The sequence below is a fragment of the Cydia splendana genome, chromosome Z (assembly GCF_910591565.1).
Source record: "Cydia splendana chromosome Z, ilCydSple1.2, whole genome shotgun sequence".
Classification (NCBI taxonomy): Eukaryota; Metazoa; Arthropoda; class Insecta; order Lepidoptera; family Tortricidae; genus Cydia; species Cydia splendana.
The window spans coordinates 34,960,582-34,976,701 of record NC_085987.1 but is presented as its reverse complement, the minus strand read 5'-3'; the positions used below and the strand labels follow the sequence as shown (position 1 = coordinate 34,976,701).

The 16,120-nt window shown below is 39.1% G+C and overlaps 1 protein-coding gene across 1 annotated transcript; it reads right to left on the bottom strand.

The window, feature by feature from the left end:
* Positions 1 to 3,597: 3,597 nt before the first annotated feature.
* LOC134803956 (uncharacterized) lies at positions 3,598 to 15,398 on the bottom strand. Its single transcript, XM_063776794.1, has 10 exons — positions 15,142 to 15,398; positions 14,783 to 14,963; positions 14,054 to 14,267; positions 13,724 to 13,845; positions 12,922 to 13,100; positions 12,532 to 12,704; positions 12,182 to 12,314; positions 6,869 to 7,033; positions 4,310 to 4,468; positions 3,598 to 3,766 (listed from the first exon to the last, which is right to left on the bottom strand). The coding sequence occupies exons 1-10, from the start codon at positions 15,155 to 15,157 to the stop codon at positions 3,621 to 3,623; spliced, it is 1,488 nt and encodes a 495-aa protein (XP_063632864.1). The 5' UTR covers positions 15,158 to 15,398; the 3' UTR covers positions 3,598 to 3,620.
* Between the last annotated feature and the right edge of the window lie 722 nt (positions 15,399 to 16,120).

Below are 16,120 nucleotides of genomic sequence, written 5' to 3'. Positions count from 1 at the left end.
GGATTGGGAGGCCGAATTCGCTTTGCCCGACCTTCCCCTACTTACATTTCCACATCAGCAGTTCGAACAAAGGAGCAGGCAGCGCATCAATTTGCCGTGCCACTGACGCCACAGGGGTAAAATTTAGTTTTGTGAATAAATAATGCCAACCTAAAAGTGGAGTGTTTTTCTGTAGATTTTCATCAAAAAACGATCGACGTCAAATGCCGTCTTTGGCGTCGTTGTCAATTGCCGTCTGTGGCGTTCAAAAGGTTAAAATAAAAACAGTGAGCAAAACCACATTTTGCTCACTGCGAGAAACCAGTAATCAGTAATTTATTGCTTTCATAGGTACAATTAACAATTAGGTCTTACATTAGAATGGTGAACAAACTATGAACCCTGAAAGGGCACTGCAATTTAAGTATGTAACTTACAATCTAACAATAATATTACGTAACATATTTAAACTTAATCGAAATATTAATAATTGTGGAAATATTACATTCATGAGATCTTTATATTTCTATTATATGTATCATATACCTAACATAAATAACTTTCAAAAAACTCTTGCATATTATAAAAACAGTTGTCTAGTAAATATATTGTAAGTTTTTTGTTAAATATATTATCAACTTTTTCATTTTTAATATCTATTGGAAGCTTGTTGTAAATTTCTTTGTCCAATGTTTATTGTGTCTAACTCATTAAGCAAAATGTGAGACGCAAATATACATTGGACCAAGAAATTGGACAGATGGAATATGCCACCCTAATACAAGTTCGAAATACTTGGATACTATAGCGTATATAGCGCCACCTTCTTCAGCTGTCAAACTGTGCTAAAATGTTTTGTTTTACAACGTGACCTTAGCCATTGGACAAACCCCGAAATCCCACGTAGGGTTACTTCTCAGAAATGCTCTAACGGTAATATTTATTTAATTAGAACAAAAGATAAAAAAATAAATTATCAAACAAAAGTTATTTGCAATAATCGACAACAAAAAGAAACATGCTGTATTAATCACTGGCAGTGCTTTTGACAATTTGTTTGAAAATGTGCGGCAATGATGACATTTGTCACAAGTCAGAATCTTAGTAATGTCATAAATAAAAAAGATAACCAAAACGGTCGAAGAAGGTTTCATACTATTTATTACCTCAGGAGCTACTAACACATACAGGTTGCTCCAAAGCACTGACTTAATATTAGAAATAGACACACAGAGCGGAACAAAAATGTCAACAAAATGTGGATCAGAATGACATTAGCTGCAAATTTGCATTGATGATAAAAACGCTTACGTAAATTTTGAGTCAAGATAAATGTTTTGTACGGAAAAGAACTTACTGTCGTAAGCATTAAGTGTCAAATTTGTAAACATTATTACCAACACTGTTAAAACTTTAAGTCCGATGGCACTAAACGTAACTTCACCTTTGTATTTACGTCAAACAACGTCAAACGAGAATAATGAACGAATGGAGTCCCTTTGGTACATTTTAATAGGTATTACTGTACAGAAAAACCGAAGTAATAAATGAAACAAATTTAATTTGATCGGGAGTTCAAATAAAATTAATTCATGGTAACAACCCGTGTAAGTTATCATAAAATAAATTTATAAATTTATTATATTTTCCTTGAAATAAATTCAACTTATTAAATAACTGTGTATTTTAGATCTACATAATACTCTTCGCACTTTCGTTCTTTGCAATAATAGTGCACGGGGACATTCAGGTCGCTACTGGTACTGATTGGTTATGGTCTTTATCAAAAAAATCCTGTGGTTGTCACTGTGTTCAGACAGGTTTAACATTTACAGTTAGTCGATGTAAGCCCTTATTGGTCGTGTATATGTCGGAAACAGGGAAATGCGCCGAACACACAAGTGCCGTTTTGCCTTGTTTAAAACTGCATCACCCCTATCTCTTGCTATAATAGCAGTCCACTCTGCACGTCGCATAGGTTTTCTTGGAAATCTTGAATTTAAACATAATATTATATCTTACGAATTCCATATAAAAATAAAAAAGTATTGGCCTCACATCGACTCATTAGATTTTTGTTCCTTCACATCCCTTCTTTGGTACTAACAAAATAATTTATTCAAAATCATGAAATTACCACCAGATTACATAAATTATGTAATGCTATCCAAAGAACTAACCGAAAGAAATACATTCCATGCTTTTTCCTCGTTTTATCATTGTTGTTTTTGCATATTTTTACGACCATTTTACGACATTGTTGACAACTTCACATTTGAGCGGTCCATACAAGACTAAACGAAAAAGTAACGCGTGATCTGTTTTAACGTTACTTTTGCGGGGCCATTTTTTGCGGCTGATTGGGTATCCAGTTCTTATTCTATATCAATGCTCCAAAGTAAAAAAATCGTAATTTTGGTAATTTCTTCGTAACCGCTACACCGATTGTTATCATACTTTGTATACTGGCGGCTTAGCACGGTCGCGTTTTTATCCCTTGCCACCATGCCTGTCACGTTCTAACAAGTATGTAAGTGCGAAAGGGACGCGCATAGTGATAGTCGATAAAAATGGAACCGTGCTGAGCCCGCTGGTTCCAAAAAGAATAGATAGTATAGAGGGATCCTGTCATTGTAAATTTTGTAGTCACTGTAAATTAACTGCCATCTATCGACACACGACTAAAACTCATAATGAAAACGTATAAAGTTATCAAAAAATGTATATATATGGATAAATGATTTTATTATTGAAGTGAACACTTCTTTAGCGGCCCTGAGCACTTTTTGAGGTGGGGAAAAAATGATAAACTCGATTCAGACGCGTAACGTAACGGTGACGTCATGTGTCACGGACAATGTTATTCACCAAAGAACTTTAGTCATAACGTATCATAATCAGGTCAATTATTTAAAGATGGACTTTTATATTAAGCAATAAAGCTCAATGTTCTTATCTTGTACGGGCTGAAATACGAGGATCTCACAGTTACATAACTTTATATCACTCCAATATAATTCAATAAAGCTACATCTTGATGAAATCGCTAATAAAAGTGAACTCTAGTACTGGTGAATAAAACTCAAAATATCATGACCAAATATATTCTGATGCGAGGTCTGCAAGGTAACTTTACAATTTCTATTCGAATTTTAAACAATTAACGCTACAATTTTAAGCTCACTGGCCAGCAATTTCGGAACTAAAGTTTTTCAATAGAAAGGAGGATGGGTCAATTATACATAGTGCTGCAGTCATTTTGGACTAGTCATTGAGTTTTCACTTCTGTCGGCACTCCCGGAGTGCAACCCGTTGTTTTTTTTATATCATTTTGATCCATGTTCATTCACTGATATCTATGTGTTAAAATTGTTAAATATGAAACGGTGTCGTCACGCCATCTAGCCGAGGATAGGCTAAAGGTGTGTGCGGCATCTATTCGAGAATGACTTTTACTTGAATTCCGAGGCACGTTTTTTCCTTAGACTTTATTCGTCTTATACGAAGTTACATATGTCTTTGCTGGTTCTAAATACCCTAATGCATATGTACATTTCGGCTCTGTCCAATGGCTAGGGACACCCTGTATACATAAAATCTAATTTAATAAATCAAGTGCTGTATATTGATCATATTTTTATCTAGCTTTTATAAATTTCTAATTCGAATCTTATTTCCAATACTTTCATTATATCTTTATATTCTTTCAAAATATTTTCTATTACACTTTTCCAGTAATCGCGCTTCGCCATATCATCTTGAATTTGTATTTTCAAATGATTCAATTCTGTAAAGAAGTATAAAGTAATTAAGATTTGTTTCAACCAATTTCAAAAGGAAGTGGCATTTTTAAAGCTAAAACTGGGATGCGAGTAGCTATGGTAATTTTTAGGGTTCCGTACCCAAAGGGTAAAACGGGACCCTATTACTAAGATTCCGCTGTCCGTCCGTCCGTCCGTCCGTCCGTCTGTCACCAGGCTGTATCTCACGAACCGTGATAGCTAGACAGTTGAATTTTTCACAGATGATGTATTTCTGTTGCCACTATAACAACAAATACTAAAAACAGAATAAAATAAAGATTTAAGTGGGGCTCCCATACAACAAACGTGATTTTTGACCGAAGTTAAGCAACGTCGGGCGGGGTCAGTACTTGGATGGGTGACCGTTTTTGTTTTTTGCCGGTTTTTGCATTATGGTACGGAACCCTTCGTGCGCGAGTCCGACTCGCACTTGTTTATACCTACTGGTATCATAGTCATACCTACTGGTATTTATTTATAATATTTCTAAATAAGTACCTATCTAGTATTAGTGGTTTTATACTAACTGTCGCAAACTCCGGATGCAATAATGTTCAGCATCCGCTTGAGATCGACTTCATCTTGGCAGCTGCCGACGTAGAAGCACCGCACCAGCCGCGGCATCAGCTCGAACACGCGCCGCAGCGGGAATACCGCGAAACGCCATTGGTGGATACTCAGGGCCGCTGCCGACAACAGCACCACGGATAAAATGGCCGCGCTTTTATCGCTTGGCGTGTCATAATAGGTCACTCGCGCTTAGTGTTAAGCCCCCTCCAGACTATGCGCGTGAATCGCTGGCGAAGCCGCGAACGCGAGTGTGGAGTCGATTTCGCGTTCCTAACCAGTTGCCACCAAGATCTTGTACTTAGGTATCGGGATGGAATAAGTGTTCAGAATGACCACGCTCCACCACTACCACTCTACCAGATAGACAAAATCTAATTTCGATTAGCAACAGAGCAACACAATAGTGAAATTGTATATTGTTATTTTATTTTATTTTAATAGTTAGGTACAATAACATAATGCAGGCAAACAACATTGTAACATATTTCTTACATAAGCAACTTATACATTACGATTATAATTGTACACAACATTATCATGGAATAATAATTATTATTAAGCTAAATACAAATTTTGACTAAAAAAAACTTCTGTTATTAAAGATAATCAATATATATAATAAAAGAAAGTGTAAAATGTGCGTGCCGCTAAAACTCAGAAATGAGTCCCGATGCGATCAAGGAAGCTGTATGGGGTGGTAGCCCTCTATCTCCCGTCCATGAAGAAGTTTTCCGTTTTTACCTGAAGGGTGTGCTTTGGAAGATATAAGGGCTGAAAGTTTCACCCTCGGAGACCCAGAAGCAGTTGTTTTTGTTTTTGAATTTTGAACCTTAACATAATAAAGGAAAGTTCAGAATAGATCGTGAAATATATACCTACAAAAATTTGTACCTGGTGAGGTGTCTCAGAGGCTCGACATTTCTAGAACAGTCCAGAACATTCGAGAGTATTCGAGAACATTCCACAGCATATCAGAACATTCTGGAATGTTGGCGAATATTCGAGAACAATCTAGATCAATGTGAACATTCCAGAACACTTTCGAATGTTGTGGAATATTCTGGAACATTCGAAGCCGTCTCGGAGGCTAGACATTTCTAGAACATTCCAGATCATTGTGGAATATTCCAGAACACTTTCGAATGTTGTGGAATATTCTGGAACATTCGAAGCCATCTCGGGTCTCGGAAACTAGACATTTCTAGAACAGTCCAGAACATTCGAGAGTATTCGAGAGCATTCCACAGCATTTCAGAACATTCTGGAATGTTGTCGAAAATTCGAGAACATTCCAGATCATTGTGGAATATTCCAGAACACTTTCGAATGTTGTGGAATATTCTGGACCATTCGAAGGTTTTTTGTAGGATCATAGCTACCTATTGTGGTAACGTCGTGAGGTTCGAATGTTCAATAACATTCCGGAATATTCTGGAATGATGTCGAATATCCGGAAATAGCCTAGAATCCAGGAAACCATCTCATTGTGGAACGTTCCAGAACACACTCAAATGTTGTGGAATGTTCTAGAACATTGTGGACTATTTGAAGCCTTTTTTGTCTTTCCATGAAGAAGATTCCCGTTTATACCTGAAGGGCGTGCTTTTGAAGATAATTTTACCCTCTATACATTTCTAGAACAGTCCAGAGCATTCGAGAGAATTCGAGATCATTCTACAACATTTCAGAACTTTTTGGCATGCAGTCGAATGTTTGAGAACATCCCAAATCATTGTGGAATATTTCAGAACACTCTCGAATGTTGTGGAATATTCTGGAACATTGTGGCCCATTCGACGCCTTTTTTGTATGGGTGGAGCTACAGAACATTCTGGAATGTTGTCGAATATTCGAGAACATTCTTGATCATTGTGGAACATTCCAGAACACTTTCAAATGTGGAATATTCTGGACCATTCGAAGCCGTTTTTATAGGGTTGGAGCTACCTATTGACAGGGGTATATATTTAAAGCAAGACGGTTGTGAGGTTCGAATGTTCGAGAACATTCCGGAATATTCTGGAATGTTATCAAATATTCGTAAATAGCCTAGAATCTAGGATCCCAGATCATTGTGGAGTGTTCCAGAACACACTCAAATGTTGTGGAATATTATAGTACATTGTGGACTATTCGAAGCCTTCATACTCTCAGATTTTCGAAGAACACTTCCAGTTATCCCTATTCCCTATGCTTTTCTCACGGTCAACTATACGTAAGTTGCTCCCGAGTTGGAAATTAAAAAAAAAATACATAGAAGTAGGTATAGGTATTGTAGTTAGAAAAAAAACCTAAATATATTTTAAAGTTTATCCTTTATTACAACCACCACACAATTCTCATGTCAGCTCCATGAGCGAAGCCGGGTGGGTACCTCAGCTAGTAAAAGAATATAGTACGATAAATAGTTAGCACGATAAGATAATAAATATTTACTTACAATTTTGGGACAACAAAACATTTTTGAACTTATTTTTTTTTATGAAATAAATAAGCTAAACTAAATCTATTCTCACCTAGAGTGCTCGCATAACTGAAGGCGAGATGGCGCACGAAGCAGCTTACGTCAGAATCCTGTCTCTGGGTCTGCGTCAGGTCTATTCCGAGCTGAAAGTGCGCCTCACGCAGCGGGATGCTAGGAGACAGGAACCGCCGGATGTCGTCGTAGTTGCGAATGCGGCCTGCAACCATCAGCAATGTATGTAAGTAAAATAAAGTTGGTCAAGCAGATCTTGTCAGTAGAAAAAGGCGGCAAATTTGAGAAATGTAGGCGCGAAGGGTCGTCTCATAGAAAATTTGTATTTCGCGCCTTTTTCTACTTACAAGATTTGCTTGACCATCTATAGTTTGTCAGTTGAATAACTAACATCTTTGTATTTCTAGTCCGATCGTGATAAAAATTTATATCGGAGATACCGATAGGCCCCATAATATATCCGAGCCTGAGGACGAAAATATGGCCCGCTATCTTCGATTTGGAAATTTAGCGAATGCCACAGATTAAGAAAAAATTGGCATAGGTAATTATCTGAGGAATCTAGCAACAGCCTTGAACGCCGTAAGTCGGACCAAGCTAACTCTGCATGGCATTTGCAATGACAAAGTGTGGCAATGTCAATTTTCTATGAAAATACAGTAGAACCCGCTTAAGACGATTCTGAGGGGACCGAGCAAAAAAAGCGTCTATACGGGAAATCGTATTAAACGTGAAAAAAAACTAGTATTATTGTACATGTATAAACACCGCAGCGGTGATAATGAGCGAATGATATACAGGGTGTGGCCTGTAATAAGAGCAAAAAATTAAAGTACACACCCTTTAACTAGTCAGGAATTAAGACCAAATAGTTTCAATTAATTAAAATGAAAAAATTTTTTTTATTATTTTCTAACAATATTAATCGACCCAGCAATGTACTGCAGACATTATGTATTCCAGTCGGAATACTTGACATTGACGTTTACGATCGTTTTCAATAATATTGAAAAACTTATTAAATACATCAATATTGCTTTATAAGCATATGCAATTCTAATTAAATAGTCACATCTTTCAACATTACTTAACAGTTTTCTTATCAAATGGACCTGACGGGCAAAAGGGCGAAATGAGATGCTATAAAGTAACTTGAGCTGTTTATTAAGCAGTTCCAACAAAAAATGCGCACTTTTATAAAATCACTGATAATAATTATGCCAATCTTACTGGATAACTTCACGATTCACGAGATAACTTGCACTTTTAAAATTTTGTAAGAATGTTTCCTTTCAACGACAACGACTACGAACGACGGTACAACCTGTTCTCCGTTTGACTCCGCTCCGACACGACATCGACATGTGCAATACTAGGTGTAGGGCCTTCTCAAAAGTCTCAAAACGAACGAAGAATTTCACAGCTAATTCATCTGGCTGTATGTACACGGCGTACGGTCACAATCAGAATCAATTTGGTGCACCCACATTCGTAGCTCTGAGTTGAAAATAAAGCTCGGTTAACATTTACTCTTGTTTCGTTAATATCATGTTACATATTTCACGTGCATAACTGATTAATTCATAATAAATTTTATTATTTGTATTTTGCTTTATTTTGATTTTGCAACTTGACGTACATTGTCATGTATGTAGGAATAGAGTAAACAATCCCTAAAAAAATTGCAATGCGTGGTTTATGTCTTGTGACTGTGAAGGTTTAATACAATAATTATGAACTTTTTGAAAGGCGACGCACTCCGGTAGAAAACAGTGGTAGAGTCTGTGCGTAATGAAAAGAAGAATTATGAACTTTACTTATAATAAAACGCAACGTACTTGTTGTAGCAAAGTACTAAATATGTACAGGGTGCTTAGCCAAGATGCCAATCGTTTGCGCCGTAGTGAACGACACGCTAATGTCTCTCTCTCTTTCTCTCTCTCGCTGTCGCACTAATATCGACGACTGATAGAGAGAGATAACCGTTTCGTTCGCTACAAGCGCAAACGATTGGCATCTTAGCTCGGCCCTCTGTTCTTTTCCGTGATAAAGTACCTTCGATAACACTAAAGAACGGCCAACCAATTTGGTTAGTTGGTCGCTTTAGAGCCATGTACAGTACCTACAGATGTGGAAGTTGTGGAAAGTGAAAGTTTCCAAGAAGTTTTTGAAATGGAAAGCTTTATTTCTCATACAAAGATCACTTTGACCAGGTCGTAGCTACGTCTATCTCTCTCTTCCTAGCTATTTATTCTCACATGGTGGTGGGGTCAGCTCTCCTGCTTAACCTTCTCCGCTTCGCCCTGTCCACGACATCGTGCTCGGATAATTTGCAGTCACTCATGTCCTTTAGCACTACATCCTTCCATCTTGTTCTGGGTCTGCCCTACTAGATCTTCGACCTGTAATGGAAAGTTGTAGTGCCAAATTTCCTACGTAGTCAGAAGGCCTTCTTTTTACGTGACCATACCATCGCAGCCTGCTCTCCTGCATTTTATCGGCGATGTCGCGCACGCCTACGCTTCCTTGTACGTACTCCTTATGGATTCTGTCAAGCCTTGTAGAAAGTAGAGAGGCAATAGAGAGTACTCTCTCCAGGCGGGTGTTATACCTGGGGACCGAAGTCCAGGTATCTAAATTGCCTTGGCGAGCATTTATCTCGGTTAGTGGAGAAAGCAAAGGTAAGTGGCTTGTGGTCCGTATACACTATGAAGTCTCTGGCTTCGACCATATGCCTGAAGTGCCTGAAGTACCTCAGCATCTTCATCTCGGTGACTTACGTGTCTTTGAGTCGTTGCCCACGTCTCGCGCTGCCATACATAAGAACCGGCCTTAGTATACTTTTGTATACCAGACCCTCCTTCGAGTTTGACCGGCACTCTTCTGTCACACGTAACACCAGTCACTTCTCGCCATGTTAGCCAAGCTGCGGCTATTCGGTGTTGAATGTTGCATCCACATTCCCAGAATGGTGCATCATACTACCCAGATACTTGTACTGATCGCACATAGTGATTAGTTGCCCATCGATGGAAATTGGGCTAAGCATATCCCTCTACATCTTTCGCTTCATGTAAATAATTACATCACCAAGAAAAAAATAATGAACAAACACGTATAGTTACTGCGTTTATTAATCATAAACAACTACATAACACAAGTACTTACATTAACACATCTAACAAATTTATAAGAATAACACTTTTCAGTTTCCATTCATAATCTTGCCCGATAGATTGCTTTTGTGCTTTTTCTTTTTTCGATGTGATGTATCATTAAGTATCCTTATTTTATCAAATGACTTCATTATGTATGAGGTACTTTTTCTCCTCTAATCGACTTCTGGGTCAGATCAATAGAATACACATAGTTTTGATTTATTGGTACTGGTAGTTGTCCAAAATTGCGGAGTATTCTCTGGTATACCGCCAGCAACTGACTCGAATATCACCGCCTGCACGCTGGCTGATAGGCTGCACCGCCGTCCCGGGCCCCGGGCACAGGCAGGCTCGTTGTCCCGCAAACGTGGCACTACGTTCAACGTTGACGATGTCACTGTCAGTATGCCTCCTATCGGGAAATCGTTTGCGGTGCAACAGCTTGGTTTGAACGTCTTCTGGCTCCATCGTTCAATCATGTAATTCAATCATAAATATGATTGGATTACATAAATAATTGTTGTGCATTCGCTTGACAGTTGTCAATATTGACAAAGTTCAAAGCATTTTTCAAATAGGTAGGTAATGAAGTTAAGTGTTTTATGGAGGTTTTTATTACGAAATTAAATTATTTTAAAAACTGTTTCCATTACATAGAAAAAAAAGTTTTTTTGAGTTTGTCAACAAAACATAACGAGTCATTGCACATTGAATGAGTTCTGATTTCCTAATAATAAGAGCTACTTTTCTCTGTATTCATTTTTAAAATTAATTGTACTAAAAGGCGCGTACCAAGACGTCCCGGTACCATGACATCTTACGTTACGCCCTTCGAGCAACACGGAAGGGAGGCGGCATTCGCACTATTTCCCCTCTGCCGAGGTACAAGATTAGCGCGTCAATCTAATCTAGCGCGGGTAATAAAACTAGTTGCACTTGGATTTTTCACTAGACCGAGTCCAGACGCGCGCGTGAACACTGCTGCACAAAAATGCCTGTTTGCTCGGTTTTTTGTTATAAAAAGAGGTCGGGGACATCAAATTTACAAAAAGAAAGTGTTACATTTCACATGTAATATTTTTTTTACATATCATAGGTTTAATTACATTCAAACACAATTATTATATTTTAGTCTCATGTAATTGTTGGATTTATCGATTTTGCTCGCTCAGTACAAATTGCGGATCGGTCGAGCGACAAATCCGACATCTCATCTCTCAGAATACAATAACATACTTCAACGAAAATGTGTTAGTGTGCGTGTTGTGACACTTGTCACTCGTCCGTACACAAAAAGAGATCGAGGTTTGCAAGATTTGTCTTTGACGTGTGTCATTTTCTATGTATTTGTGTCGTCATTACAGATTAGATTTTGTATGTAAGTGTGTGAGAAGTGCGACTGTGTGCACCTTTCCCCCCGCGAAAAATGGCAGAAAGATTTGTACGGTGAGATATCGCTTGGGCCCCTCCCTTCCGATGTGTCGGAAGCCGGTGTTGCTCGAAGGTTACGCCAGATAAGCGACCGTAACGCAATGTGAAAATCCATTGCTTGCTAAACTTGACTTTAAATTAAAATTTCTCCTAAATTAAGAATTTTGAACTATCGGGACCACTTGGTGGTAACTTTGGGTACTCCAAGGAATCTCCAGTTTGATTTTTTGCTCTTATTACAGGCCACACCAGTGTAGCAAGGTAGGTATAAGTTCACACGCGGCGGTTAAATAATCTAGGAACACTAACGATAGGCTCAATTAGACAGTCGTGGAGTAACTAACGGCAAATAAAAATCTTGGAGCGATAGCTTGCACTCCGAGGCTTGCATAACAATACGACGGTTATGTCAATAACACAAACGTGCAGACGGGAATTTTAGATGACGTATTAAGTGGGACGCGAGTCGTATTAACAGCGAAAAAATGTATGAAAACAGGCCTAAAGATGCAAGGACCGGCGTAAAATGGCGTATTATGCGGGAAATCGTATTAAACGTGATCGTATTAAGCGGGTTCTACTGTATTACGTTTATTATGTCACTCCTTCACTTTGTCGGTGCAAATAAGTTGGCTTAGACGGACTGTAATTGACTTCTCGGGCTCCCAGAATAGGTTTTAGATACATTTTCAACACAAAGTCCGAAAAACCATTATTAACGGCCGAATTTTTACATTGACTAGGTATACTTTTAAAAGACTTACAGAAAGCCATGAGCAGGTAAAGATCTGGACAGGTGGTGGCGACCCGCCTCCAAGCAAAGTCGGGGATGACATAGCCACCCACGCCCAGCGACTGGTCTGCGCGCCCGGGAATCTGGTCTTCCCGGCACATCAACTAAAATCATGTGCTCATTAAGTAACCTAGTAAATTTTAGTGAGTAATCTTCAAGAAAATGAATTTATACTTATTATTAACTATCTATCAAAGACATTTTCATTTGGCTCTATCGAGAATACCTAAATGCGCAAAGCTTACCGCAATAGGTGCGGTGATCGTTTAGGTTCCAGCTTCGTGTAGTTCGAATTCCAGGTCGAATTGCGTAGGTACCTACCTGTAATCGCATGTGGGGCCGTTTGAGGACCGTGATGAGGGAGATGAGCGCGCCGCCTGTAGCGTCGGCAAGGTGCGCGTACTCCAGCGCCAACACGCGCAGGTTGCGTAGCTCGCCCAGGCTACGCAGGAAACAGCGCCGCGTCTCCGGTCGCGGTATGTATTGCCCGCTTCCTGAAGGCCCATTTAAGTTTCTTTGTGAGTTTGTCAATTATTTATGTTCCTGTTCTGGGTTTTCAGTTCATATTTAATTCGCCTCCGTAAATTCATGTTTCATAGTAAAGGTATCGACTTGATATAGCTAAAGTGTAGTTTAATGCCAGTAGATGGAGTTTAATTCTTACCTTCTACTGCGTCTACTCAGCGTCTCGTTACTACTACTCAAACTAACCAGTGATGTAGGAATAGTTGATGAGGAGAGGGTTCTCGTTGGGCAGTACGAAGCGCCACAGGAACAGGTACTTGAGAGAGTGCGCAGCGAAGCAGGCCAGCTGTTGCAGCAGGCGCGCGCCCTCCAGCCGCGAGCAGCACAGGTTTTCCAGCGATACCAGCTGCAGCCGGTCCTGGAAACTGTATCATACTTGCAATACGCCGTTGCAACCGAACCAGAAAAACGTTTTTTTTCGTTAGCCTACCTACTTAATATCCCACTGATAGCGCAGCTACACTATCCCACCACTCTAGATGTTTGCGAACTTTTTTACAGAAACAGAATAGAGTCAATTATACGTACCTGCTAGTACCACTAATAATTTTTCGGGACTTGTGGATCGAGCCATCCATTTAATTAGAATTCTAATTTTATTCGACGCCCGCGTAGGTACTCAATTAAACTATAAGCAGTAGCTTAGAAGGATTATAATACTATCCACAACAAAATATTTTGATTATTTTGTTACAACCTAAAGCGATTGTTAAGACAAATACACGCTGTATAGTCTGTCCGTTTTTCTAACCTCAAGTACGCCATGTATGGCGAACTTAATCTTAGAAATTGGACAGGCATACCTCTATAACAATTTCGGCTGGCGGTACTTTATTTTTTTCTTTAAATAGGTATATATGTAAATAGGTAATACTAGCACGCCGTTGCAGAGTCAAATTTCAAAGACGTCGATGTCTAATTTTGGAGCATTGCTACTTACCTGTGTTTAGTAGATACCCAAGTTGTGATTGATCATTTTCAGTCATACCTTAAAATGTTATTAAGCAAGCGAAAAAAGGTTTTTCGCTTAAAATAATCAAGGCAGTTAACATTCACTATTTGGTCCGAGATAATAAGACGATCCATTTGTGCCTCCTCTAATTGCATTTTCTAGAAAAAGGAAAAAAAAAAAACGATTTAGTGTCATATCGTCATTAAAGATAGCTGTACTACTATTCCCAAAATGCTTAAACTTCAAATCAAACGTGGTGTTTTGGAACTAAGTTGTTTGGAAATTTAGGATTAATAATGGCGTTATAATATTTAGGTGCAATGAAACCAAAGAAGCTTAAATCTCTAGCCAGTGGGATCGTCTTACCAATAAGGTAGTTTCCAAGGCTCTGTGGAACTCCTTGAGATAAAGGCTGGTGGGCAGTTTGAGCGCCGTGTTGGAGCTCCAGAAGTGCGCGCCGAGGCGCGACGGCAGCCGCAGCGTCGGGTACTGGCACGTGAACAGCACGTTCTCACAGTGCAGCATCAGCTCGGAGTAGCGCTGCACGTCGTGGATACTCCAGTACCGCGTGTCTGTACTTCTGCACTTAACAAACCGGTTGGTTTGTACCGAGTTAGATGCAACCGAATTATGCCGAATATTTCACGAACCAATTGGGCAAATACTTAAAAACCATTTACCTAATAGTTAGGTAAGGTACCTACAAGCAATTCAGTTTGGTCTACTAACTCTAACCAGGGAGGGAAAACTAAAGTTCCTTTCCCTATAATAAAGTAAATTATAACATACTCAAAGCGATCGATCGGAAGAGGCCACAGCCCATTATATATAATGATTACAAGTTACCTACCTATGTATCTACGGCATTATGCACATTGCAGGTAACGGCGTTGAACTCATTGTGGCTCCGAACCGAACAAATGAAAACCATCAGTATGAAATGTAATCCAGTTGTAGGTAGCCGGGGCACAGCAAAAATATGCCGATCACATTTTAAATCTATTTTAAAGGGTTAAAGGCACTATGGGTTAAGTAAATATCAGAAATTGGGTGGGTTAAGTTAAGGTAAAAAAGTGAGAGTTAAGCATAGCATACCGCAGCACGTCATCGTCGGGGAGCAACCCGTCGGCGCTGGGCACGTGACGCAGCCACACGTGGTGGTGGCGCGCCCAGTCGCCCAGCGCCAGCGCGCCCGCCGAAGGCCGGTAGTCGCGCGCCTGCAGCTGCCAGCGCACAGCTTCCAAGTGGCCGATCACTTTCGTACATTTACAGTTCGCTACCACAATTAAACGTTTTGTTGAAGTAGATAAAATAAGGCCTACCGCTAATACCGTAATTTCGTTATCTGCATCTCTATCGCTAGAATGGGTATGCATAGACAGATAACGAAAATTCGATTTTCGCGGTAGGTCTTCAGGTTTGCGATTATGTTCATTCATTAGTTGTCTACCCACCTTCGGTTTTATCCATAATTTTTAAATATGATCACTTAATTAACTAATAGAGGAAAAGTAATAAAAATATATCAAAATATGAAAAGGTCAACTCAACACAAATTGTTGAAAGTTGACGTTGAATGTCATGCCTAATCTATCAATCAAGTAAAGAAAATAGGGAATATTACGCGAAACTCTGCGTAGGGGGCGCCACTACCACTATCCATCACAATCTGGGGGTCTACCGCGAAAAAAGTAAATCGAAATTTCGTTATCTAACCTCTCTAATCACTCTTGCGTATTCGAGCGACAAAGAGGCAGATAATTAAATTTACAGTACATATGGTCCTATTTTCCCGCACTAGTGCGTAAAATAGCACTTTTCGTGCGATGTCAAAAAGTTTAAAGGGCCATATGTACTGTAAAACGTTGTACGTTACACTTGCGAATAGGTAATTCGCAACTAGTGTCGATTTAAAACACTCCCTTCGGTCGTGTTTTAATTTATCGCCACTCGTTTCGAATTTCCTCTTTTCCGCACTTGTATCGTAAATAACTATTTCGCCCTTGTTAACAAACCGCCTTGATGTATCAATGTCATATTTTATTGTCTGTGAAAACCTTAGAGTGAAAACTTGTCAAAAAACAGTTTAAGGCACAGTACCGTAAAACGGGATGAGTAGGTGCAAAACTGACATTCAAACCTCGATAACATCTTATTTTTACATATGAAAACTGAATGGTGTATATAATAAGTGTTCCGGACGTTTGTATTTTAGTTTTTATTTTATTTTGGGTAGTTCCATTTCATAACTTTGACGATAAACAGGAAATCCCACCTCACCCCGTAGTTCCTCGTATTTGAGGTGAGTTGGGTTTTCATACAAAGGTGATTTTGGAAGATTGTTGGATCGATTTTTTTTTATTATGAGTATTACTATAGCTCCATTTTAAATTGGAATACATTATTTTTGTAGCAGTAGCCTTAAAATCCCAT

Excerpts from the sequence above, each read along its gene's own strand:
- LOC134803956 (XM_063776794.1), bottom strand. Across the intron at positions 14,268-14,782 it reads CCCGACGATGACGTGCTGCG|AAGTACAGACACGCGGTACT; the intron begins GTATGCTATGCT and ends TGTTAAGTGCAG. Across the intron at positions 12,705-12,921 it reads CAACTATTCCTACATCACTG|GAAGCGGGCAATACATACCG; the intron begins GTTAGTTTGAGT and ends ATGGGCCTTCAG.